We start from the raw sequence: 27,746 nt of genomic DNA on the forward strand, positions 1-27,746 counted from the left end.
ACGTTTTTTTCTGCCTCGGGATTTTTGCCTGAGAAAATATTTTCATTAGGTTAAAATACACATAATAGTGTTAAAATAATAACCGTGAAAAAAAATCTCAGTGCGTTTAAGTGTTGACTCTTGATTGATGAACACCTTCACACCGATTAAGGTGGAACAAGAAAAGATGGCAAAAATTCTATCCATTGAAAAGCCCTCATGGGCTCATCTGCAAATACTTGGTAGCATGGGTGATTTCTGCGATTACACCAAAGACCTACAACGCCGTCACTATCAGCACAGGGCCTGCGGCCATGACACGCACTTGAACACGGCAATCAGCAGGTTGACCAGCAGGATGTTGGCCACGAGCAGGTAGCAGGCCATGAGAGCCGGTGTGAGCCAGGCGCCAGGGATGCAGGGGGGAAGCCGTTTGCCGTCCTCGTCATACAGGTTCTCACCGCAAGGCGCTGAAAAAGACGTTGGCCTGTTGGTCTTTGTTTTTCACATATTATGAGAAGAATAAATGCCAGCTCTCATGTTATTGAGTAACCTATTCTTAATATGATTTTTTTCTTATTGCACCCACAATAATTTTTTCAGTGAAAATTCACACAAAGGTAAGGAAACTAGCTGCACACAGAGTTAGTTGTTCTTCATTTGTCTTGTTTATAAACATTTCCCATCTCTTTGTTTTCACATATAGAAGTTCTTTCTTAATAACTAAACAGATAAATTTATCTTTGTGGTATCTTCCTTGTGTTATTTATTAGAAAGTTGTGTCAGCTGGGCACCGTGGTGCATGCTTGTACTTGGGAGGCTAAGATAGGAGGATCACAGGATCGAGGTCAATGTAGAGTAACTTAGTGAGATCCTGTTTCAAAATAAAAAATCAAAGGGCTGGGGCATGTAGCCCAATAGTAGAGTAGCCCTGGGTTCGATTCCTAGTACCTGACCCCCCACCACACAAAGTTACCATGTCTTCTAGCTACAACACAAGTTAACTTAACAATAGCTTATGTTATATTCTGGTTGGTTTATTTTGGAATATTTGTACATTAAATCTGAAAATAATTTTGTTCTGGGATGTGGGGTAGGGATTTTCACCACCTTCTCAAATCAATTGTTCTGGGGCTGTGTTTGAAAATTAATCTTTTCTTCCTTTGCTTATTTGAAATGCCACTTTTACACAGATCTCTTTCCCAAAGGAAAGAGACAGGATGGTTTTAACACTGAATTGTAATCTGCTTATTTTTTAACTTCCAGTTTAAAAAAGCACTGAAACCTCAAGTCAGGAGACATATTTTAAAACAGTATAAAAATATCAGTAAACATCTGAGCTAAAGGTTATTTGATAAACATTTTATGAACGAAATAATCAATTCCGTGCAGACTTACGGTTAATTTCCATGGCGTACACTACACAGGTTGGAAGGCAGGAGTTTTGTTTGTTTTATTTTCCAGTTGTGACCGGAGAGGAGAAAAGAAAACAAGATGGTAGTTGAGAGAAAAGTAAAGCAAAAGATTTAACACGCGAGTGTTTCACTCTTAAGAAATGCAAGCCTGGGAATTTCAGATTTACATTCGGGAACTGCTCTGTTTAGAAGAATTATATATATTATTAGTTCTAGGAAATATATTTCACAAGTATTTAGCTTATCACACGTCATAGGCAACAGCAAAAGCTCACTAGTTAAAAAAGACCGTGAAAAAGGATGTCAGTGGCAGGTGATCATTTTAACTTACAGGTCAACCAACCGAGCATTTGCTATATTCCAACACAAGTATCTCACTGACACCAAGAAATGTGAAATTATTATGTGATAGATATTGAAAAACCTACATTTAGTGGTGTTATTGAAAAATAATGTAGTAATATACCACTGAGTTTACCTCTTTATTGCCTATCATTTTTCATTTAATTTATAAAAACTCACCAATGAAGATAACACAGCCTATGTCTGGAGTCCAGGAACTTTTTAAAAATACCTATGATTAGCCAGCTAATATGCTTTTGAAACCAACTGGACTTCTATGTTCTGCCTTACCAGGCCACTGAGTAGTTGACTTTGTGATACTGGTGATGATTATGTGCTCAGAATCACGTTATAAAAGTTAGATAGTAGCAAGTGAAGTTATCAGTCTAACCCAGTGGCAGCAGTTATAGTGGCAACTCTGTCCTACATGAGACGGATGCTCAAAGCCTTCTATCCCCAAATAGCAGAACTTCAAAAGCAGCAGCTACGTCGCTATACCTGATGCTCTATGACACAGCAACATGCACATGAACACCTTGGTGCTGGTGTGAACGAGACTAGAGCGCCTTCCTCACTGGTGCACACTTCTCTGTGCTGGTGAAATAGGTACAAGAACACCTGAACTTCACACCCCTATGACACAGGAGACACTGGGACCTACCAGCCTGCCCTGCAGAGGAGCTGGGGTCTGGATTGCCCCGAGGTCGATGCAGGATGGAGGCTCATTCACTCTGCTAACCCCCAGATCACCTGTGCCAGTGATCATGGCGCACCTGTGTATGTGAGCTGAATAACATGGTATGTCATGTGTATATTTAAATGCATGACTGTGAAGATTAAGGTCACATACAGATATCGTGCACCAGAAAAAGTGTAAAAAATAAAAATTTAAAAATCAGTTAAAAATAGACAGGTGAATTTAAAACATTGAAAAGTAGCACCAAGAGTGAAGAGGAAATGGACAACTAGGTAGGAAATGGGCTTTGATGGCTGGAAGAAGACAAGAGTGGGCAGCACCCCCAAACCTCTCACCCAGTCTCCTTCAACTCTTCTGCAGGTCTCTCCCATAATCTTTAGTCTCTTATGTTTCCTGTTTTCTCTCCAGCTTTCACATAACATAAAACCCTTGATTTTCTGACACTGGTTGATTTCATATAGCATAATAATAGTCTTTAGTTCCATCAATTTTCCTGCAAATGACATGATTTTGTTCTTTATGGTTGAGTAGAATGCCATTCTGGATATATGCCACATTTTCTTTATCCATTCCTCTATTGATGGATATTTGGATTGGTTCCATGACTTGGCTATTGTGGATTAGGCTGATATACACAGGAGTATACATGTATGGCTATAGTATTATAACTTTAATTCTTTGGGGAAAGATACCAAAGAGTGATATAACTGGGTCATATGGTGGTTTCATTCCTTTTTTGGGGGGGGAGGGAGAAACTTTCATACTGATCTCCACAGTGGTTATACTAATTTACATTCCCACCAAAAGTATATAAGAATTGCCCTTTCCCCACATCCTCACCAGCATTCATTATTGTTTATATTCCCAATGATTGCCATTCTAACTGGAGTAAGGTAGAATATATTTAATGGTTTTTAGAATAAAAGAAATGACTGAGGCCTCAAAAGTCTACATCCTATCATCTGCCCTCATTTCTTCATAAAATAGTTGTATGCCTATGGCAAAATGAAAACATACTTTATCTCCAAATTAAATGTGCTCTTCCATTAATTTAGAACTTCTCATCTGCCTCGGAAGCAGGGAAGAGAGTCTTACTATGAATTCTATTCTTACGGTCTATCTGGTCTGCAAACACCTCTCCGTAGATCATCCAGTAGGGCATGTAGAAGATGTTCCGGGCCAGTTTCCAAGAAGGCTTCTCCTCTGGGTGCAAAATGGCTTGACGGGCGACTCCAAAACTCATCAGTACCACCAGCATGATGACCACAAAGTACAACATGTCGATCATCTGAGCAGGGGGAACACAGGTCTCTTACTGTCTTGACTTATGGGCCATGTTCACTCTCAGAGTTTTTGCAAATGCTTACTTGGGATAAAAGAAACATCTTTCCTTTATTTTCTTCCCATCCAGGGACTATTAGTTTTTTATATTTCATGCAAATGTATACATTTTACTCTAGAATATTGCTATCCTCCTCTCTCAATCCTCCTTTCTTCCCCTCTATTATTGCCCATTGCTATAGACCTAGAATGTTCCTCCAAAGCCCAATACTAAAGGCTTGGTTCCCAGCGTTCCACTACTGGGAGGTTGTTGAGCCTGTGGGATGTGGGGCTTGATGAGAGGACGTTAGGTTATTGGAGGTGTGGCCTTGAAGGGGACCCTGGTTTCTTCCTCTCTGTTGGTTTTTGCTCCCTGGCTTCTGATGTAAGTAGGTTTGCCTCACGATGTGCTCCCTTGCCACAGACCCACAGCAACAGGGTCAGTCAATCATAAAGCTGTGAAACCTTGAGCCAAAATAAACATTTTTTATAGGTTGCATTTTGTTAAAATGATGGAAAGCTGACTAATATATCCTTAAACACATGTTCTTATAGTAACTGTGTCTGCAAAGAAGAATTATGAGAAAAGATGGGAGTATATAAGAGAAGGTAAGGCGTGAGAGGAGGACATAATGACGCATATGAAAAGATAATGGATTGAGAGTAGATTCACTCATCTACTATGCAAATGCTGCGTGGTTTCAATGTGGGTACGAAAATGGTACAATTACTAATTTTGAACATCCCTTAGGATGCGGGCCCTTACTGGAATTGACTAAATGATACATCCCATAGCCCAACTTCCCTATAAAGACTTGTTTCTAAACGTAGAAAGATTCTTTCTTCTGGAGCCAGTCCTAACATTGGAACTATTTTGGGTAATGTAAGGATGACAAGCTGGCTCATATTCTGTGACTTGTTCTGGAATAAATGTCACAATGGATGTGTCTTGGCATATGTCCTGGAGTAAATGTCGCATAGAATACCTGCGTCCCCTCCACGCCCGAGCACATGAGCTGGTGACTGTCTAGAGTACAGGTGGGGAGATGGCCCTGGAACCTTGTTGTCTCTGCTACTACTACTACAGCTAGGGGGTTACCAGTCAGATTTTTGCCACAACATTCTGAAGCAGATTCAATCTCTCAGGATACAAAATTCAGGTCCTTGTACTCAAGAATGACAATACTATATTTCTTGCCATTAAGATTTAGAGTAAACTTTTTTTGGGGGGTACTGGGGTTCCTGGGAGCCCTTCTGCCTCCGGGCTACACTCCCAGAACTATTTTATTATTTATTTATTTATTTTGGTGGTACTGGGGTTCCTGGAAGCCCTTCTACCTCCGGGCTACACTCCCAGACCTATTTTTACATTTTTATTTGGAAACAGGGTCTCCTAAGCCAGCGCACGTGGCTGGCTTCAAACCTGCGCGATCCTCCTGTCTCTGCCTCCCAAGCGCGGGGATTACAAGCGTGCGCCACCGCGCCCGGCTAGAGTAAACATTTTAAGATATTTATTTTGATGCTGAAATCCTATTGCATCAAAACTTGATGTTCTCTTATGTCCTGGGAAGGGGCAGCAAGGTCTTTTAAAAGTGGAGGATATTTTCTTTTATCTTACTGTTAAAATATACACATTACTTAATAAGTTAGAAGAAAATTTTTAAATGACAGTGATTGGCCATCCTACAGTTTAAATATGGTATGGAAGCCAGGCATAGTGGCACACGCCTATAATTCCAGTACTTGAGAGGCTGAAACAGGAGGATCACAGGTTCAAGGGCAGACTCAACAATGTAGCAGACCGTCAGCAACTTAGTGAGACTCTGTTTCAAAACAAAAAAACATAAAGGGATGGAGGCATAGCTCTGAGGAAAAATGCCCTTGGGTTCGATTCTTGTTTGCCAAAAAATATATATTACATATGCCGGGCATGGTGGCGCACGCTTGTAATCCCTGTGCTTGGAAGGCAAGGCGGAGACAGGAGGATCGCGCAGGTTTGAAGCCAGCCACGCTGGCTTAAGAGACCCTGATTCCAAATAAAAATATAAAATATGTCTGGGAGTGTAGCCCGGAGGTAGAAGGGTTTTCCAGGAACTCCAGTACCACCAATATGTATATACACAGTATGGAAGAAAGAAGATGATATGTATTGAGTACCTGATATATATTGAGAGATAAATTCACATATATGTAGATTCATGTGGATACAGAATGCCCTCAACTCATAGTTATTTTTACATTTTATTACGTTATTGACATTTAGAAGAACCGTGTACCTCAAAGCAAAAAAACATTTCCTGTAAGAAACTAGCTACAAAAGAAAGACCAGAAGAACTCGACTGAAGCCACATCCCAGGCCTGGTCTGGTGTACCAATCACAGCCAAAACATCTCTGGTTATAACTCAGGCAAAGTCATTACTAACCATCTTTCCAATCATCATCACGTAGGGCCCCAGATATTTGTTGACACCAAAGATGTCCAAGACACGGATGTACCAGAGGATGATGTCAACACAGTAGATGACCCGGCCGTAGCCCATGTACGGCTGGTTCTGCAGGCGGAGGATGGCTCCAATCATGAACATGGAGATGGCCACAAGGTCTGTGATGTTCCAGTACTCCTGAAGCCACACTTTAATCTTCTGGCTGAGTTTTCCTGGCTCTGACATGAGGATCTGGAAATAAACCCCAAAGAATGGTAAACCAAAAGCACCCTATTGCAGGCCTTTTCTTCTTTACAATCTTGAAAAGATACAATTGGTGGGACAGTCCAGGGCATCTGGTCATTTTCTTGCCCAAGACCTCTAAACACTTATCTTCTTAGGCAGAGAGATATTAAAAGGGAAATTCCATGGAATCCTTTGTATTCTTAGATTTAGGGTTTTATAAACTCTCAGGAAATGCCTTCAAAATTATCTCCTTCTGGCTATAATTAAAGCAGCTGCCTTTTGATTTCTTTTCTAATTATTTGGACACATGCCTGTTGGCCCTTATTCCAGACTTATACAGAAGGAAAACTCTAGAGAGGGAATGAAGCCTGCGTAGTCACATAGGGGTGGGGGGACCCACCCAGTGGAGATGGCAGAATGGGGCTAGGAAATGTTATGTGCCAAAATTCTTTTGCAACTGAGACATGAGAGAACAGGGGAAAGTTGAACCAGATTTTCCCCTCCTTGATATATTATCCTTTCAAAATTACCACTGATTAAAAGGAGACTTCCATAAAGTAAAATGGAAAATATTTAGCAAGAAGCATGCTTAGGCAAGCAAGAGCCTTTGATAGGCACAGGTATTGCTGGAGCTGGCTGGAATGCCACATGCCAGTTGAGTACCCCTTTAATTTTGGAGATTATGGATAGATACTGAGATCCTGGGATTCTGAGGCTGGGACAGAATGATGGTTGTCTATTCACCAATCTAGGAAGGATTCAGGAGTCTAACAAGCCACACATCCTAGCTAATGACTGGAGCTATGACTGGAGGGCCTAGAACAATGTCTTAGTGGGTGGCCCATGCTCAGGAAGATTATGATTGCACTAGAGAAGGTATGTAGCACCCACACAATTTGAATGGAGCCTAGCTAAAAAAGGAAGAAGAGCCATACAGCAGAAGATGAGTTGGTTGTACAGTTTTGAATTTAGCACTCTGGTTTCTTGGACTCTCATTAGACTTAAGGTGTTTTAGTCAGCTTTTTGTGTCACTATGACCAGTATACCTGGCAAGCTCAGGTTAGAGGAGGAAAGATCTATCGGGGATTAGGCAGGAGCTGCTCAGCAGTGGGGCATGGAAGAGGAGGAAAAGTCATTGTCCACTTAGGGGTAGTGCTGGGAAAAAGAGGGGGAGAGAGAAGGAGGGAGAGAGAGAAGGGGGGGGAGGTGAGAGGGGAGAGAGGAGAGAGGAGGGGGGGAGAGGGGAGAGAGGAGAGAGGAGAGAGGAGAGAGGAGGGGGGGAGAGGGGAGAGAGGAGAGAGGAGAGAGGAGAGAGAGGGGGGAGAGGGAAGAGAGGAGAGAGGGGAGGGGGAGGGGGAGGGGAGAGAGGAGAGGAGAGGAGAGAGAGAGAGAGAGAGAGAGAGAGAGAGAGAGAGGGAGGGAGAGAGAGAGGGAGAGAGAAGAGGAGAGGAGAGGAGAGGAGAGGAGAGGAGAGGAGAGGAGAGAGAGGGGAGAAGGGAGAGGGGAGAGGGGAGAGGGGAGAGAGAAAATAGCTCCAGGAATATTCTCCCTCCCTCCATGTCCCACCTCTGAACCTGGCTGCATTGTCTAGTTCATGAGCTTTGGGAGACATTTTAAATCCAAGGCACAAGCTGGGTGTGGTGGTGCACGCTTGTAATCCCAGCGCTTGTGAGGCTGAGACAGGAGGATTGCCACAGGTTTGAAGCCAGCCTCAGCTACTTAGTGAGACTCTCAACAACTTAGTGAGACCCTGTTTCCAAATATAGTATAAAATAGGTCTGGGAGTGTAGCCCAGAGGTAGAAAAGCCCCTGGCTTCCACCCCCAGTACCACAAAAAATAATAATAATAAAAATCTAAAGCATAACAGATAGCATCATCTGAATGAGACCACCTGTCCTATCTTTTGGTTCAGTGGAAGAGTGAATTGTAACTCCAAGACAATAGTACTGGTTCTGTGTCAGTTGGAGAAAAGCTAGGAAATCATGCTGTGTGCTTTTGCAAGTTCAAGTTGATATTTTGTTGGGAGATGAGCCTTCTCTTTATAAGTGTACACAGTGGATTTAAATATGTGGGTGCTATTAGGAAGGAAAGTGCCTGGCCCCTATTTCCTGTGCCACCTGCAGAAATTTATTTCATGGCATGTCATTTTAAGTCCTCTGTGAGATAAGCACTCTGGGCAAGACAGCATCTGTTCTTTCTCAGCACTTAGCTACTGAGCTGAAAACCTCCTTCCTCTGTTTGCAGCAGATGCTGAGGCCCCACCAGGTCCCCTGGAGCTTTGCACCAGTGGGCATGCCCACTCCATCCTTTGCAGGTGCTGCTGCTAGGCCCATGCATGTCCCCTTCTGGAAGGTTTGCCCTTGGGCAACTGGAACTGCCTCTCAGGTGGATGCAAATGTTTGACTGGGGTGGGTACAAAGCTCTGCTATTTTCTCTCAAGGTAGCCCAGATTCTACAGTGCCCTATCCACTCATTATTAGGCTGGGGGCATATTCTACCTGGAACCACACCTCTCTCAGACATTTTCTCTTATGGCAGCCTCTCACTCCCTCTCACTGAGATCGCTCCTTTCATAGGTGTCTTGCGTAAGAATCCAAGCACAGACCACACGCGTACACAGCGTGATCCAAAGTCCCACATACAGCAAAAAATGCCGTCTCCTGTAGCCCTCCGTTTTAATTTCAGGTGCCAGAAAAATGGAGCCGAAACGTGTGCTCCGTTGTAGTAGTTGATTACTCTCAAGTAGCAGGCAACGTTGGCTGTTGCTTTTATGTGCACTCAGATCTGTTTTTATTATGAATATTGGAGGATAGGGTTTGTGTATCTAAAACAAGTGAATGGAAGAAAGGTGGGACAGTGACCCCCTAAAAAGACAAAGCCTGTCATTTCAGGGAATATTTTGCCACACGACTTGTGATTGAAGTCACGCTTGGGCTGGGTGAGCCTCTGGAATGATTACCTCTCGTATTTTTTCTAAGGCCAGGCTCACGATGTAGGAGATGACGATCCACTCCTGGAGAGAGGGCCAGCCGTCCATCCGCACCAGGATGACATAGTTGAACAGTAGTAAGTAACCCAAGTAGGATATCTGCAGGAGAGAGAAGCTGTTAGCAGCACGGCCGGGGCTGAGCTTGGAATCAGGACTTGAAACCTTACTGCGGGTCAGCATGTCTTCCAAAAGGAATTTTCACTTATGACTGGACTGACTTAGAGGATTGTGAAGTGGCAGAAACGATGATCAGCAGGAGAGTTTTAATAGTCTGTGTCTTCTATGTTCTCGGAAATTGGAAAACGTTACTTACTCCTTCCTGCCTCGTACATTTCCCTCCTGAATCTCCATCACTGAAGGGTGAGGTGTGAAGTTAGAAGGGAGGATGTGTTGATAAATCATGTGACCAGACCCATGGAGCTGACCTCACAGTCCCCTTGGCTACCCGTGACAAGTCTGCGTTATTTCAGTGACAAGACTGTAATAGTCAGTGAGCACCAGAGGTTTTTGTTTTGTTTTGTTTTTTGTTTGTTTTTTAAAAAAAATTAAAAAGAGGTAGAGTTGGAGGTGGGGGGAGACGCTGGGTCTCAGATATGATGGAAACAGTTTATATGAAGCAGATGGAACCTCCATGAAGCTGCAGAAGGCTCGGCTTCAGGATCTGTTGCTGGCATGAGCCCTTTCTGGAATCTTGGAGCAGGGGTACTAGCCGTTGTGTATCTGTTACTCAGTAGCACCCCCACAAGATCTCCCTCCTGACTGTGTAAGCTTTACCAGGATTCAGGTCAGATCTCCTGTGTTTACAGTGGTGCGGTTTAGCCCTGCTGAAGTACCCTTATGAATAGGGTAGGAAGGAGAGAGTCCTTGCCCTAGCAGGACTGGATTCTCTCAGGAATGCATTTTCTCTGGCAAGACTAGATGCTTATAAAGGAGGTCAGGTCCTTCCCCTTTTCTCTCTGCTATCATACCTGCTGGCCCTTCTACTTGGTTGGGATCAGGAGGTGAACTATTACGAGGTTCTCACCATAAAAAGCATCATGCCAGTGACCTGATCTGGGACTTCTAGAACTGTGAACCAATATAAACCTCTTTCCTCTATAAATTACCCAGTCTCTGGTATTTGGTGATTGCAACAACAACAACAAAAAAGACCCAAACAACTCCTTGTAGGCATAGTTGAACTAGAGGTCTCAAAATCTCTTAAGAAGTTGTAAAATATGCAAGCCCCTCTCCCCCATATCCAGAGAGAACATGCAGAGGGGCTGGGTGAGGCCCGGGGTAGAAAGCCTGCACTGGGGCTGTCAGCCTCTTGGCCTTGCCTTCCTCAGAGCATCTGTGCCTGAGCACTCCTGCAGGCCACAGAATCCGTGGTCCTCACTTGGTTTTGGCCAGAATAGGTGGGCAGCAGTGGCTTCACTGCTCCATCAGGTGTAGCTTCTAAGAGGTTGGGTGTCCAGACCCATGGTTGACCACTGTGGTATCTCTGCTGCATTCTACCTCCAAGCTACACTCCCAACCCTATTTTTTATTCCTTATTTTGAAACAAGAGCTCAGTAGGCTGCAGAGGGCCTCACTAAGTAGCTGAGACTGGTGGCGAACCTGAAATCCTCCTGTTTCAGCCTCCCAAGTACTGGGATTACAAGCGTGAGCCACGATGCCCGGCTTAAAGGCATTTTAAAAAACGATAAATGGTATGAGCCGGGCGTGGTGGCACACGCTTGTAATCCTCGCACTTGGGAGGCTGAGACAGGAGGATCACACAGGTTCAAAGCCAGCCTCAGTTTCTTAGTGAGGCTCTCAGCAACTCAGTGAGACCCTGTTTCCAAATAAAATATAAAATAAGTCTGGGAGCATAGCCTGGAGGTAAAAAGCCCCTGGGTTCCACCCCTAGTACCACAAAAAAAAAAAAAAAAACCCACTATAGATGTTAAGCAAAAAGAATGTGACTATTTTCTTTTGTGAAATGGTATATTTGGGGCAAGGATGGCCATATTCCTACCTATATAATATATACAATTCTAATACCAGTACTCAGGAGGGAAAGATATGAGGATCACAGGTTTGAGGTCAGCCTCAGCAACTTACTGAGACTTTGAGTAATTTAGCAAAGCCCTCTGCAACTTAGTGAGACCCTGTTTCAAATTAATTAATTAATTAATTAATTGAGACTTCCGGGAAGATGGCGACCGAGAAAAGCGGGGCTTAAGAGCCCCGCTAACAACCAATCTCCATTACCACAAAATCAGCGCCTTTCATAGCCAGAAAACACCATCACCAGAGAAACAAAAAAACCACCAGGCTCCAGAGAGAAAGCAGGCTGAGAACAGAGCTCAGAGCCACAGAGGAGATACACTGGCCTCACGCCCGAGGACGCGGCAGCAGCGCCATACTGCCGGCGGCAGCGGCGAATTCACCGGACGGCTACAGCAAGCCAAGGTGAGCCGCTGCAGAACAGCCAGGCGGGATTTCTCTGAAGCAGAGAGCATTTAAAGCTCCCAGTGGCTGAGCTCAGCACACGCTGCAGGGACTCAAAGTGGAACTCAAAACCAGAGAAGAAAAAATACGCCAGCCTCATGGCTGAGGGCGTGGCAGCAGCGCCATATTGCCACCGGCTGCAGCAGCAGTGTATTCACCGAGTCCAGTACAGCTACATCTGTGTACTCAAGAACAGTGAGTCAAATTGCGGGCCACAGAGGAGAAATCCCAGTACTGTACTCCCTGGGACTTGACCCAGTGGGAGAGGGGCGGTGGCAGAGATATCACACCATAGGAGAACGTGCAACGTGGCACCCCTCATAGTTTAAAGCAGCCTCTATCAACTCTCTGGGTTGGAGACTCTGTGATACAACCCAGTAAAGGAGTAGTGGGGTCTGAGATACTACAGACTTGAGATCCAGAGCACCTTAAATGAAGTCATAGTGACCCAAGGGAAGAACCCAAAGAAGGCACAAATTTCCGAAATCATGGGAAAGAGGAATAACACTGGAGCAATGAATGCCCACAACCCACAACATCAGAACCCGATAAAACTGAAAATCAGAGATTTCTAGAAGATCAAATCAGGAAAATAACTGTAGAAATAATAGAGGTGCTTCGAAAAGAACTCAGAGAGAGCCAAAAAGAGATAAAGGATGCAATTAATGAAGTAAAGGCCTCAATTCAAAGCACAAACAACCGATTAGACCACATGGAGAACAGAATCTCGCTCTTAGAAGATGATCATTCCAAAAATGAACGCATAGTTTCTAATCTAGAAAAAAATATCCGACAGCAGGAATCTGACATTGAAGAAATATGGGCCCATTTTAAGAGAGCTAACCTAAGAATAATTGGAATAGAGGAGGGAAAAGAAAGTGAAACCAAAGGGATCAACAATCTTTTCAAGGAAGTAATAGCAGAAAATTTTCCAAACATAGAGCAAGAGGTCGATACACAGGTCCAGGAAACTTATAGAACTCCCTTTAGACAGGATCGGAGAAGAGTATCCCCACACCACATAATTGTCAAAATGACCAATGTGGAAGCCAAGCAGAGAATCTTAAAGGCAACAAAAACAAAGGGCCAAGTGACATTCAGAGGCAAACCAATTAGAATCACTCCAGACTTCCCAAACCAAGTCATGAGAGCCAGAAGGGCTTGGAGTAACATATTCCAAACTCTGAAAGAAAACAACTTCCAGCCAAAAATTTTCTACCCAGCAAAACTTTCTATCAAATTAGATGGAGAAATAAGAAGCTTCCATGACAAACAGAAACTGAAGGAATTTATGTCTTCAAAACCAGCGCTAGAGAAAATACTCAAAGAGATTAACTACAAAGAAGAAATAGGTAACACACACCAGAACCAGAGAAACAAGATTTTCCATCCAACAGACAACTAAGATTGGTTATCTGTGGAGATTCATTATTTATGTTAGTCTTTTACCTATCTCTAAATTGTATTGTTTGCCTTTATTGTTGTTAATTTCTAGGATTTCTAGTTGGAATATTAATATACCTTCAGATATAGCATTTGGAAATATTTTATCCAATTCTATTAGTAACTTTTAACTCTGTTTACATTGTCTTTGGATATACAATATTTTTTTATTTTTTAGGGAGTTTGTATATTCTTCTGTTGCCTGTGCCATTGAAATCATATCCAAAAAATCACTACCAATTTCAATATTGTGAGGTTTTATGACCCAGATTTTCTTCTAAAAGTTTATAGTCTTAAGATTTATATTTAGGTCTTTTATCTATTTTGAGTTAATACTTGTATGTGGGATTAAGTAAGGGTCCAATTTTATTCTTTTCGATGTAATTATTATTTTTCAACAATATTTAGTTAAAAGATTATTATTTCTACCACCATATGTTCATGGAAACCTTGTCAAAAATAACTTGACAATATAGGGAAGAATTTAGCTCTAGGCTTTTATTTAACTCCAATGGTTTATATATCTGCCTTTAGAACAGTACTACACTGTTTCAATTATTGTAGCTTTATATGGTTTGAAATCAGAAAATATATATCTTCTAGCTTTGTTCTTTTTCAAGATCGTTTTGGGTATCTAGAATCCATATTCCATATTAGGATAGATTTTTTTCTGAAAAATAAATATATAAATATATGATAGTTTCACCTAAAAAAACAGAAAAAAAATATCCTCTGGTAAGAAAGAAAGCAAAAAGAAATATTGAAATGTTATCTTTAAGTCATCAAAAGCTTGGTATCAGACAAATGAAACTGTTATGTGAGATTATCATTTTTAATTTTGGGTAAATTGCTATAATACTAGATGTCAACCACTAAGCCAAGCATGGGAAGGAGGGATGGGGAGAGAATGGGGTGGGGATCGGGTAGGGGCTGACTGGGTGATGTGTGCATGTATGTCTACAAAAGTTTGTATCCCACTATGATGTATGAATACAGTGCACCAATAAAATAAAAATTAAAAGAAAATAAAAAAATAAAAAAATAAAAAATTAATTAATTAATTAATTAATTAATAGGGCTGTGGATGTAGCTCAGATATAGAATGTCCTTGGGTACAATCCCCAGTACTGGACTGAGGGCAGAGTATTTTCCTATCTATCTAATCTATCTTCTATCTTTACTGGATATCTAGATCCAATTTTAGTTAAAGGTCTCAGTCCTGTCTCTGTTTATAGAATTCATTTCAGTTCAATGACTATTTAGATACTCTTTTAGACCTTTGAAACTTTTTCTGATTCCAACATATCTCAGTATTCAAACTGGCTCAAGAGCAAACACCGAGGAGGCCTTACTGTGTAAAACCAGAACTTGACGATGGGCGCGTTGTAGAATTCACAGATCCTTGTTCCGATCGGGATGCTTCTTTGCCTTTTGTGCTCATTCTCCTCATCTCCTTTTCTTGAGCCTGTGTCTGCATTTGCATCCTGGAAAAGACAGCGCCCATGTGTGGTGGGTGGTAGCTACAGGGAAGGCAGCACACCCAGCAAGCAGACACCTTTTTTTGTGTGTGTGGTGGTACTGGGGTGGAACCCAGGGGCTTTTCTACCTCTGAGCTATACTCCCAGACCTGTTTTATATTTTATCTGGAAAGAGGGTCTCACTAAATTGCCGAGAGCCTCACTAAGTAGCTGAAGCTGACTTTGAACCTGTGTGATCCTCCTGTCTCAGCCTCTCAGGCATGGAGATTATAAGCGTGCACCACCACGCGCGGCAGCAGACACCTTTAATGAAAAAGAGTTCTAAGCAGGATGCATCTATGCACACCTGGCCTCCCAGTACCTGGGAGGCTGAGACAGGAGCTGATCACAGCCTCAGCAACGTAACCAGACCCTCAGCAACTTAGTGAGGCCTTGTTTCAAAATAAAACATACAACAGGGCTGGGTAGTAGCTTGGAGGTAGAATGCTCCTGGGTTCAATTCCTAGCATCAAACACACGCATAAAGAATTCAAAAAGTGCCCCCAGTTAATAAGATTTCTACTCCATGGTGAGGGTCATTGCAACGGTTTGTAAAATGGCAGCAAATAGGAACTCAGGATCAAGGGCCCACTGACCATGTTCTCCTCTTCTTTTTCTTTGCCGTCTTCATTTTCCTTGGATGTTTGGTAGGATAAATCATCATATGTGCGAAATTCCAGAAACAAGATGGTGGGGGGAAGAAGAATCCCCATGATGACCTATGAAGGGTGAGAAATAAGGCCCTTTTTAAGTGCAGCTCCTCGGAATCCGTGGGCATGGACCCCAGAACCACACCGGTCCCCAGGCCCCCAGCTCATCCCCTCTATAAACCGTGTGGTGTTTGCGTGGCCCCTGCACACACTGCCCCACTTGAAGTCATCTCGGTATGGCGCGTGGTAACTAATGCAATGGAAACGGATGTAAATAGTCACTGTGCTGTATTGTTTAGGAATAATTATAAAAGCAAAGGCTGTGTACTTTCAATCTGCAGTCGGTTGAATTTGTGAATGCAAAACCTTTGGAGATGGAGGTCTGACTGTATGGTTTTATTTTATTTCTGTGGTGCTGGGGATTGAACCCAGAGGCATTCTACTTCCAGGCTACACCCTCAGCTCTGTTTTATATTTTATTTTGAAACAGATTCTCACTAATTGTTGAGGGCCTCACAAAGTTGCTGAGGCTGTCCATGAACCTGCGGTCCTCCTGTCTCAGCCTCCAAAATACTGGGATTATACCACGCCCAGCCAATGACACTTATTTAAAACGTCTGAACAGTGGCTGGGGCTGGAGCTCAGTGGTCGAGTGTCTAACATGTGTGAAGCCCTGGGTTCAATCCCTAGCACTGCAAAAACAAAACAAATGATAAGAACATTCCCCAAATTAGGAACTGGGCATCTCTGGAATTTTCGATTTATTTAATATTTTGTAACTGCAGTTAACTCTGGGTAACTGAAAGCCAGGAAGGTCACTCGGACAAGGTGTGACAACTGGGGGCTTTGCTCTGAGCGGGGAGCCAGAGCCCGACAGACGTCACTGCCACGGTCGCCCTGCGGCCCCACGCTGAGCCCCGCGTACCTTCAGGCCGGGGTTCTTGCGCATGCGCAGCCTCCCCATCCACATGTCGGTCAGCAGCATCTGGCTGCAGGTGTGGGCGATGAAGTCCCGGTGCTTGGCGGCCACGGCCAGCTTGAGGCAGGTAGAGTTGCTCCAGTTCTTCAGCTCGTAGGTGAGCAGCTTCATGGCGATCTGCTCGTCGTGCTTGTAGGACTGATCTAACAGCTCCAACGCGAGCTGCCCGAAATCCCTGCAGGCAAGGACGGGAGCCGGCGTGAGGCCGGGGCCGCGAGCCCCTCCGGACAGCGAGGCTGTCCGGAAGGGGACAGACAGGCCCCTGGCCACGGCTGCAGGCAGAGCTTCGGGGAGGCCCAGATCTGCCCCTCACGCCCGGGCACGCCGGGACAGGGGGCCAAGCCCATTTCCTCGGGTCCGCGCAGTTCCAAAGGCAAGGACGGCACAGGCCAGTTCAAAAGCGGGGCCTGCGGGTGGGAAGGCGGCGAGGAAGGCGGAACTGGTGGGGACACCAGGAGGATTATGGGTGCTGGTTAGGTTCTGGGTTTTTTAAATTTTTATTTTTTGCGGTACTAGGGATCGAACCCAGGGACATTCTACCTCCAGGCGACAACCCCAGACCTTTTTTTCATTCTTAATTTTGAAAAAGGGCCTCACTTAGTTGTGGAGGGTCTCAGGGCCTCACTAAGCAGCTGAGGCTGGCCGAGAACTGCAGTCCTCCTGTCTCAGCCTCTCAAGTACTGGGATTACACCTCAGTCTGATTTTAATTTTTATTCTGAGACAGGGTCTTAGAGATTGTGGAGGACCTCACTAAGTTGCTGAGGCTGGCCATGAACCTGCAATCCTCCTGTCTCAGCCTCCCAAGTACTGGGATTACAGGTGTGTGCCACCATACCCGGCTGCTTTTTCTCTTGGTCTTGGGGATTGAGCCAAGAGGCATTCAGCCTCTGAGTTAGACTCCCAGCTATTTTTATTTTGAAACAGTCTTGCTAGGTTTCTGAAAGTCTCACCAAGTTGCTGAGGCTGGCCTCGAACCTGTGATCCTTCTCTCTCAGCCTCCCAAGTACTAGGATTACAGGTGTGCGTCACCATGCCCAGCTGTAGTTTTTACTTTGAAACAGGATCTTGCTAAGTTGCCTTGAACTTGTGATCCTCTTGTCTCAGCCTCCCAAGTAGGTTCTGTTACTTAATCTGGAGGCTAGTCATGCTGGTTTGTTCTGTTTGTGAACACTTAACAAGTCTTACTTTTAAGTTATGTGCCTTTCTCTGTATGTGTCCAATAATTCAAGAAAGCATTGATTACAAGAGAATTCAAGGTCCTCAGTGGTATAGGAGACAAAGTGTGTGGTCACTGGGTGCAGGGAAGGGCATCGGATTGCTACAGAGAGGACAGTGATGGAAGTTGAGGGGGAAACGAGTTGAATTTTGAACGTAGGATTTATTCCTCTTTCCACATGACCTGGATTTAAACATTTGTAAGGACAGCCATAATCGTCACCCATTCCTGCAGCCTTTTATCATGGCATGAGGGATGGAGAAAGCAGAATTATGGGCTGGGAACTGGCTTCCATGTCCCTTGAAGAGGGATGCTGTCCGCAGTACCGCGTGGCCCAGGTCCTGGGCTGTGCGGTTACACGTTGCCATATAAAGATGCTGGGAAGCAGCCGGGCTGGCGGCGCACGCTTGCAATCCCAGCATTCTGGAGGCTGAGACAGGAGGGTCGCGTTCGCAGACAGCCTCAGCTTCTTAGCAAGGCCCTTTGCAACTCAGTGAGAATAAAAACTAGGGCTGGGGATGTAGCTCAGAAGTAGGACGTCCCTGGGCTCCATCCCCAGTACCTCAAAAAGAAAAAAAGATGCTAGGAAGCAAGGGGTGCCAGGACGCTTCTGGAACCCACAAGCAGGCGACCGTGTCCCCATTTTTACAAGCCTCGGATTCCTAACATTTAGAAAGTAGGCTGGTAAATTTAGAAATTGCCAATTCTAAAATTAAAGCAGCAGGCTTCAGAAAACAAAGACATTAGGTGTTTGGCAGAGTAGTTGGTATCTGTCTCAAGAGTGCGTGCCTGTAAATTCATACCGGGACGTGGAATTTCCACTGCGGCATGTAAGGAACTCAGAAGTGGCTGCTCTGCCCAAACAACAAAACGCAGAGCAAGCCGGCAATCGGCCTTTCTTCTCAGCCTGCTAGAGAATTGAGGCCACAGGGAAGGCTGCTGGCCCTCAAAGCACAGGACAGACAGGTGAATGCAGAGAGTCACCGCCCAGCGGAACAGACACATCCCAGGAACCATGGCTGGGCTAGGAATGCCAGCTGTAATTGGTGAGTTATTGGAGGCTCAGGTGGACAAGATCAGAAGTTAAAAACTGCAGGGACAGCCAATCAGAGGGGCTGACTGGGTGCTAAAGTGCTCTGGTGTTAAGAGGGCACAGGGAGGGGAAGAGAACCCAGTTGCCTCAGCACCACACTCTCTTAGAAACTAGGTAAGCAGAGGCTTACCTGTAGGGAAGAGAAAGCCCCAACACCCGCCCCGTTAGCCATCTGCTCCAGCTAAGGGGGAAGAATCAACCAGATGCCCTCGTGACACTCCCAGTCGGAGGCACAGCTGTCCACCTCATCCATGTGTGTTTCTTCATGGAAATTCATTTCTGGGTCTTTGCATCAGAACTGAGTTTCAATCGTTTGCCTGAGGATGTAGGAACCCCAAAGCATGGCAGCCCAGACATATCCCAGGCAGACAGAAGGAAAATGAACGAGAATAGATGGGCAAAGCGGTGTGTGAACAAATTTTTAATGAAAAAGTACACGGCCAGACACTTGGGACGGCTGGGTGCCCGCCTGGCCCCTCGGGTCTCGCTAGACACCTACTTGGAATTGTTGTCCAAGTCCTGGGAGATGTCGTCCACCAGCTCACTCTCGGAGGACTCGTGGGCCATGGCCTTGTAGAGCTTACAGGCCACCAAGGCCTTGGCCATGCTCTCCTCCCCTCGCTGCCACAGGAAGACCGCCATTTTCTGGCGTTTCATGAGCACGGCCCACACCATCAGCTCGTGGAACGGGTACTGGAAGCGGCTCACGGCGGGGTCATCCACGTCAATGTCGATCTCCTCCTCCTTTTTCTTCTTTTTCTTCTTCTTCCCTTTGGCTGGAGGCTCATCATCCTGAGGAGAGACAAACACATGATTTTGCCCCTCTGGGGTCTTCTAAATGTGCCACAACATGTTCTGGAACTCCTCCTGACGAGAGGGAGCCCTTCGCGACAGAGGTAACATAGAGGCTCCTTAAATATATCTCAGGTATCCACTTGGTATGTTGATTCCTTTGAAAAGATGCATATGTTTATTATAGTAAGTAAACCATCTAAAAGCAGATGAACGGAGAAGGGATGTTACTGTGTGAGTAACTTACCCCCGGCGTTAGCACTTTTTAAGGGAGCCTTTAGTGAGACCACGGCAAAACTAAGACAACACCCCCCAACCCAACGCAGATGGCTCCCTGGTGAGGAAAGCGCAGTCCATCTCCTGGGGGAGTCTTCCAAGGCAGAGAAGCATCAACACTCGCTCTCCAGATGCAGGCAAATCAGAAATTAACAGGAAAAATGCAAAAGGAAGTAGAGGGAAATTAGGTTTCCTGCCAGTGTTTTTCAGGAACAAGCATTCCACTTGGCATGAGCCTGTCCTCTACCCATGCGGTGTGCGGGAAAGGCCAACATCCCGCTTCCTAAAGAGATTAGAAGCACGCTTCTGAAACCGGAGCGGGATGTGTAAGGAAGGCCAGTGGGGACCGGGAACTAGAGAACTGGCAGGGGGCCCGCAAGGCAGAGGCTATTTCAGGCTAAGTTTTAGCCTTCAGCAGAAGGCCAGAAACAGATACTGGCAGCCCTCTGTGTCCGTGGGTTCTGAATCTTTTTTGGATTCAACCAGTCCTGGATTGAAAGTATTTGGAAAGAAATTGCATCTGTACTGAGCATGTACAGACTTTTTCTCTTGCCCTTATTCCCAAAACAATACAGCACAGTAGTGATTTACATCGCATTTGCATTGTATTAGGTATTGTAAGTGATCTGGAGGTCATTTAAAGTGTAGGAGTGTGGGCAGGCTTTATGCAAATAATGATGTCATTTTATATAAGGAACTTGATAATCTATAGATTTGAAATATTCAGGGATCCTGGAACCAGTCCCCCACAGATGCTGAGGGATGATGTGCTTGCTCTTCTGTACACAACTTGAATACCAATTACCTACCCACCCTCCCCCTCTTCCTTTCGTAGTACTGGGGATTGACGTGGTGCATGCCAGGCAAGGCTTCTACTACCAGCCATGTCCTCAGCCCAATAACCCAGTTTTATTCTTATAGCCACTCTCAGAGGATGTAAATTCCTCCCGTTTCCTCAGAGGGAGAACTTGGGGCCCAAGGTCTGGATAGTACTCACACAGCTGGAATGGGCTGGGCCTGACTCTGATTTACATCACAAGTTGTTCACAACTAGCCCAATTCTTAACATATCATAATGATTTGTGGTAATATTTTTATTGAAATGATAGTATTTTGCCTCAGATTTAATTTTTTTTCGCTCTAATGTTCTAGTTTGGTCACAGTAAAACTAGAATCACAATTACTAGGGAAGATTGGTCTATATAAGTTAAAAATAAACGTGATGGAGCCGGGCGTGGTGGCGCACGCTTGTAATCCCCGCGCTTGGGAGGCAGAGACAGGAGGATCGCGCAGGTTCGAAGCCAGCCGCGCGCTGGCTTAGGAGACCCTGTTTCCAAATAAAAATGTAAAAGTAGGTCTGGGAGTGTAGCCCGGAGGTAGAAGGGCTTCCAGGAACCCCAGTACCACCAAAAAAATAAATAAATAAATAAACGTGATGGAAATTTTAAAATTTACAAACAGTTTTATTTTCAAATATATATAGATTATGATAAAAAAACAACTAGTGGCTAACACAAAATTTTTTATTTTATTATTTTTGGTTCTGGGGATTGAACCAAGAGGCATTCTACCTCCAAGCTGTAGCCCAATTTTATTTTTATTTGGAAACATGGTTTCACTAGGTTGCAAAAAGCCTAGGTTGCAGAGGGCCTAAGTTGCACAGGCTGGCTTTGAATTTACCATCATCTCCTGTCTGAGCCTCCTAAGTACTAGGATTACAAATGTGCGCCACCATGCCTGGCTCCTAACACAAGTTTTAAAACAGAAGTCCTTTAAAACTACCTTTCAACAACATAGAATCTTATTAAAATGTTAATTGTATGCAAATTCTCTTAATTGCCAGTAAAAGAATTTAACAAATAAGGAGCAATTTCCTCAAAATGCAAAGATCTGCCACCAAGTAATAAAGAAAAGAAAAACAACCCAGTAAAATGGCCCAAGATCTGAACTGGAAATAAGAAGAGAAATTGACAATCCCATAATCACAGTAAAACTCCTTAAACACACCTGACTTAGAAGTGAATTTGAGAAAATAGTAGTAAAGATAAAAGCCAGTGAAATAGCGGTATCACCATATTGGACCTGATGGGGAGATAGAAGACTTGTACCCACAGGGAGTTTCACAGAAAATCAACCAGGCATTATACCCCAATTCCTTTGAGATTTTTCTATCTCAGCAAATTCCAAATACCAGAAATCATGTAGTCTATGTTCAAGGGATAAAATTAGAAACCAATAATAGTAAGACAACAATAAAAGTCCGTGCCTGGAAAGGTTAAAATAATATACTTCTGAATAACTTTCTATAGAAATGGATAGCATTGGGGACAGAACCCAGGGGCATTCTACCTCTGAACTACATCCCCCGCCCTATTTTTTTTTATTATTTATCTTGAAACAGGGCCTCACTAAGTTGTGGAGGGCCTCATACCTACGATCCTCCTGTCTCAGCCTCCCAGGTGCTGGGATTACAAGTGTGCACCACCATGCCCAGCTTCTAGTGGGGTTTGTTCATTTTAATCTTCATGTGCTTTGGAGACCGGGGTCTTGCTAACACCAAAAAATGAATTGGGTAGGCTCATCCTTTTAAAAAGTGTATGTGATCCCTTTACATAATTTGGCTTAATCGCCCAGCCAAATTTTGGTGAGTTGTGTGGCAAATTTATTCGTGAAAAACAAACTTTTTCTTAAACAAATGCAAAACTAAAAGGTTTATCTACATTTGACCAAAACATCACAAAAGTATCAAAAAACAAATTCTACTTACTTCCATTCCCAGAAGCTTAAGGGCTTTAGGCTGCATAACAAAAGAGGGGGGAAATCAGTTTGCTAAGGTTAGTAGTAGTAATACAAAGAGCATAATAGTAGTATTGTTAGTGGCAGACATAATAATAAAGTATTTCACATCATTACTAATCAATGACAGTAGCCAAGGGGGGGAAATGCTGCTGTGATAGAAGTCAGCCGAGGAGAAAGACACACAGACATGTTCTGTCCTATCGCAGGTGGAACCAGACATGTTTTAACATCAGAGACTTGGAGCTGCGGAGTCGGGACGAGGGGAAGGCTTCGTGGCAGATCTGACGCTGGAATTGGGCTTTTCATAAGAGTGAGGTTTGGAAAGGTATGATCAAGGAGGGGTCGTGGCGGGCACAGGGATACACCTCGATTTGGGACGCTTGGGTGGAAGTATGGTGCTCCCACCCTATGGTGGCAGGCTGGGGACAGCAGGCAGGGAGCCCTGGATGCTGTGATCATGTGTGTGGCCGTGATTCTTGTGTGCGGCGGGGAGCCCTGGATGGATTCGGGCAGGGAGTGTGTGGTGGCGTGCCTTGTTTTGCAAGATGACAGCAGCTACATTGGAAGGGCGAACGGTAGGGTGGACTGGAGAGGGCAGAGGCAGTAGCTGTTTTCCCAGGAGGAAGCTAATGCGCCCAGGAGGGCAGTACTGTGCGATTGATGGGTGGTACCCCCTGACATGCTCAGGGATGAAGGAGGATGACTACTCCTGAAGCTGGGTGTCCATGAGGTTGGGAAAGCCTCATGTCGGGGAGTCAGTGCAGGAGGCAGGCGGGCGTGCTCAGGGCACGAGCGAAGAGTTAGGCTTTGAACAGGCTGAGATATCGGAAAGCATAGCAAGGCACAGAACACTGTGCATCCACCGAGCGCTACCCTCTTTGGTCCAAACAAGTTGTTGTACAAGGTCCGGAAACTTTTCCGGGTGTAGTTGCAGCGATAGGCTCCTCCCATGAGGTACTCCAGCACGAGCCCGATGTCGATGAGGCTGATGTGGTAATCGGGTGGAAGGTTGCTCTGTAAGAAAAGTGTTTCCATCAGGCACACCCCTGGCCCCAGTGGTCATTCCAGCCCCGACTTGGGAATTCATGTAACAGATGGGGGATTAGACACCAGTCAGTCTGTGGCCATTTGATTGAGGGTGGTGATGGGTTAAGCCATGTCCCACAAAATGGGTTAAGCGTCTCTAATGAGAAGAAAGGACGAGACGCCCACATGGTCGTAGGGTTGAGGACCTGGCACGGGGATGGCCTGACAGATTGGTCTGCAGTTGGCACGTGTGAGTATGAAGGAGGAAATGATATGGGCAGCTGGCCTGAGAGGAGTGTGGGTGAGCAGGTGTTTGGACAGCTGCTCGCAGGGAGAACTTAGCCATGGGGGGTTTGGGAGTATTTCATGCAAAAGAGGAAGACTGGGAGGGCGTTTTCCCAGGGCGTTTTGTAGCAAAAGCCAAGGGCGTTCTACCTCTGAGGTATACCCCCAGCCTACTTTAAATTTTATTTTGATACAGGGTTTCACTAAGTAGCTGAGGCTGGCTACCTGCAATCCTCCTGTCTCAGCCTCCCAAGTACTGGGATTATAAGCATGCACCACCACACCTGGCTTGTCCAGTGTCTTTCTAGGGGATAGAACCCCACTGCCAAGATCTTTTGTAAGAATACAAACACCACGAACCATGTGGTGTGACCGAAAGCTGATCATGGGGCAGTTTTGCATCAAAGTGGCAGAGGGTGTGTTGAGACAGTCAGCTGTAGAGAGGAGGAACAGCCTGCACAGAGGATCCCCAGGCATTAGCACCGCTCACTTCTGTCCTGGGTGGTTGGCTTATCCAGGGAGCAGAGCTGACCAATGTTTATAAGGCTTTTAAAAAAAATATTTAACAGCCGGGCGTGGTGACACGCGCTTGTAATCTCTGCGTTTGGGAGGTGGAAACAGGAGGATGGCACAGGTTTGAAGCCAGCCTCACTGTATTAAGAGACCTTGTTTCCAAATAGAAATATAAAAAAATAGGTGTCTGGGAGTGTACCCCGGAGGTAGAAGGGTTTCCAGGAACCCCAGTATCACACACACACATACAAAAATTTAGCTGGGTATGGTATCTCACGCTTGTAATCCCAGCATTCAGGAGGCTGAGACCAGAGAATCACAATTCACAGACAACCTCAGCTACTAGTGAGGCTCTTTGCAACTCAGCGAGACCCTGTTTCAAAATAAAGAGTAAAAAATAGGGCCGTGAGTGTAGCTCGATGGTAAAATGCCCCTGGGTTCCATCCCCAGTACTGCAAAAAAAAAAAAAGTGAGCCATTTATTGTGTGGTTTATTTCTTATGGCTGTAGTGATGGTGGTATCTCATCACACAAGATTACCTATTGCAATAGGAATAGGTACGTCAATTAAATCTTTAACTCAAACAATTTCTATTTGTTCCCCTGTTGAGATCCTTGACCATGTTGGAGGTTTCTTCTCAGCCATCAGGAGACTCGCCCTGTCCTAAGGAGCCTGCCATGCAGGGAGAGAGGCAAAGCTGTCAACTGCCCGACACAGCCATGGGCCACACGAGGGGAAGGGAAGAGGCCTTTGGAGGATGGGAACAGCTCCAGGAGAAGGCAGCAGCTTAGTTTGGAGCTGGTGGATCAGGAATGGTGGATGAGAAGAAGGAAGGTGTGGGGGGGAGGACACAGAGTCCCTGGGCTGCAGCGTCAGGGGCCGGGCTTAGTCTGGTGTGAAGGGCTCTGGTCACGCGGACACGGGCTCCTTTCTTGTGGGGAGCTTGAACTTCGAGCCACGGTCATTGGGAAACGGGAGATTTTAAGCAGGAAGCATGGGAGGGTGTGTCTCGAGCTCCAGGGGATTATTGAAGCCATTCAGGTGAGAAGCGGTTGGGTCTGAACTAGGCTAACTGCTGCTTTCACAAGTTTGTGTTTTCTAATATATCCTCCAGCTGGGTCCTGCGGGGCAAATAGGAATTCGTAAGTGGAAAACAAGGGCTCCCGCCAGAGGGTCCCTCTGGGCTCCCGGGTGCAGCGATTCCGTTCTGCTCCATGAATCATGTTCTCGTATCAGGATTAAATATTCGCATGAATTATTTCGGCCTATTTAGGCCTCTGACGGAAAAGCTTATCCGCTCGTTTGAGCTATCTTCTCTTGCTCGGAATGCAGTTGTACACATGGGGGCCCTGCAGGCGAGGGACCGCGCTCTTCTCGAGCCCAGGCTAACCCTCTCACCCGTGGCTGCGGGACAGAAAAGCCAGCAGAGCCCAGGAGATGCAGCCTCAGAAGTCACTGCAGCAGAGAGGGCGCAGCTGCCGTGTAGTGAGGAGGGGACAGGGGCTGAGGCCCTCTTCTGCAGCCCGCAGGGCACGCGGAACCAAGGAGCAGCCTCCTTGGGGACTTCTGGGAAGAGGCACAGCGCACGAGTGACAAATCGTGGCGTAGGTAGAGTGTGGGGCGGCCCGGGCTGGGGGAGGCAGGGCCCGCGTCAGTGCCGATCTATTATCCTGGGGCCACCCGACATGCTCCCGGCACACAAAAGGCTATCCTTAAGCCAGGCGGGTGGTTCATGCCTGTCATCCCAGTACTTGAGAGGCCAAGACCGGAGGACCGCAGGTTCAAGGCCAGCCTCAGCAACTTAGTGAGGCCCTTTGTAACTTAGTGAGACCCTCTTTCAAAATAAAGAATTAATCCAGGCATGGAGGCACACACTTGTAATCCCAGTGCTTGGGAGGCTGAGATAGGAGGATCATACAGGTTCAAAGCCAGCCTCAGCTACTGAGTGAGGCTCTCAGCAACTTAGTGAGACCCTGTTTCCAAATAAAGTATAAAAATAGGTTTGGGAGTATAGCCCAGAGGTAGAAAAGCCCCTGGGTTCCACCTCCAGTACCACAAAAAAAAAAAAAAGAAAAGAAAAGAAAAGAAAGAATTAAATAGGGCCCAAGGTGCAGCTCAAAAGTAGAATGCCCCTGAGTTTATACCTAGTACCACATAAATAAATAAATAAATAAATAAATAAGTTATCTTTTCTTTTCTAGTTTCAAGCACTCTTTATGACAAAGACAGGAATTCATTACCTCCTACACCTTAACTAAGAAGATAACACATTCTCAAGATTTAAAAAATTTGCTTTTAAGAAATGGTTTAGTGAAAGCTGCTGATGGGTAAGGAGTATAATACAGGGGGGAAAACTGACCTTTTTTACGTCCCTCACCAGCAGGTGAAGTGTGTTTGGCGGCCCCAGTCTCTGGAAGAGAAGCATTCAGCCATATTAAGCATGCGCTGTAACTCCTGGAGCAGAATTCTGCTCTAATGTATAGAATTAATGAAGTGTGGGGACAGGAGCGTAACCGAGATCAGCCTATGTCTCTTACGGCACAGAGCTGGTTGTGGTTAGGAAGAACCCAGCACATTTAAGTGTATGCGAAATGCCCTGTGCGTGGCGGCGCTCGCCTGCGATTCCAGTACTTGGGAGGCTGAGATAGGAGGAATGCAGGTTTGTGGCCAGCCTCAGCTACTTAGCAAGGCCGTGGCCAGCTGAAATGAGAGGGGAGAGAGAGACAGAGATGGGGAGGAGGAGGGAGAGAGGGAGTGAGAGAAAGAAAGGGGAAGAGGGAGGGAGCGAGAGACAGAGACAGAAGGAGCCGCTGCGCCTCCTCGCTCTGGAGCACTCACGGTGTTGTAGAGCTCCTCCAGCCTGGGGATGGTGAGGAAGTGCTGCATGTTCACCCCGTTTTCAATCAGGAGCTTCACAAAGTCGACCCGGTCCAAGACGAGCGCGTCCAGCATGGCCTGCTCCAGAGCGCTCACCTGCAGGGGCCGGGAGAGGCGGGTGGGGGCGGGGCGGGCGCTCAACCCGAGGTAGGTCCTGGGGCATGCTCCAGGGCGTGTGCCGACACTCTACAGAGTTCTCTGTTAAAAGCCATGGTGTGTGTGTGTGGGGGCACACGTGGGTGTGTACACACGTGCACGTGCTGGGGCTTGCACATGCAGGGCCAGCGCTCTACCAGGAGCTGCAACCCGGGCCCCTGGGTGTCTCTGTTCTTCTCCCGGGATAGCCACGTCTCATCTCCCCATTCTTTTCTCTTAGCTTGGCCCCTACATA

The 27,746-nt window shown here is 45.6% G+C and overlaps 1 protein-coding gene across 1 annotated transcript in view; it reads right to left on the reverse strand.

The window, feature by feature from the left end:
* Nucleotides 1–27,746, reverse strand: part of TRPM1 (transient receptor potential cation channel subfamily M member 1) — a gene marked incomplete at both ends in the record, with an annotated part of 131,553 nt that overhangs the window by 16,436 nt on the left and 87,371 nt on the right. The window contains 13 exons of the mRNA XM_080691709.1: nt 305–449; nt 1,378–1,398; nt 3,547–3,721; nt 6,178–6,429; nt 9,384–9,512; nt 14,684–14,815; nt 15,445–15,567; nt 16,424–16,652; nt 19,287–19,579; nt 22,623–22,652; nt 23,528–23,668; nt 26,838–26,888; nt 27,317–27,451. Coding sequence (XP_080547835.1) covers nt 305–449; nt 1,378–1,398; nt 3,547–3,721; nt 6,178–6,429; nt 9,384–9,512; nt 14,684–14,815; nt 15,445–15,567; nt 16,424–16,652; nt 19,287–19,579; nt 22,623–22,652; nt 23,528–23,668; nt 26,838–26,888; nt 27,317–27,451 — 1,856 coding nt within the window. The remainder of the gene's footprint in view (nt 1–304; nt 450–1,377; nt 1,399–3,546; nt 3,722–6,177; nt 6,430–9,383; nt 9,513–14,683; nt 14,816–15,444; nt 15,568–16,423; nt 16,653–19,286; nt 19,580–22,622; nt 22,653–23,527; nt 23,669–26,837; nt 26,889–27,316; nt 27,452–27,746) is intronic.

The sequence above is a fragment of the Muscardinus avellanarius genome (assembly GCF_963383645.1).
Source record: "Muscardinus avellanarius genome assembly, chromosome: 3".
NCBI classification, from domain to species: Eukaryota; Metazoa; Chordata; class Mammalia; order Rodentia; family Gliridae; genus Muscardinus; species Muscardinus avellanarius.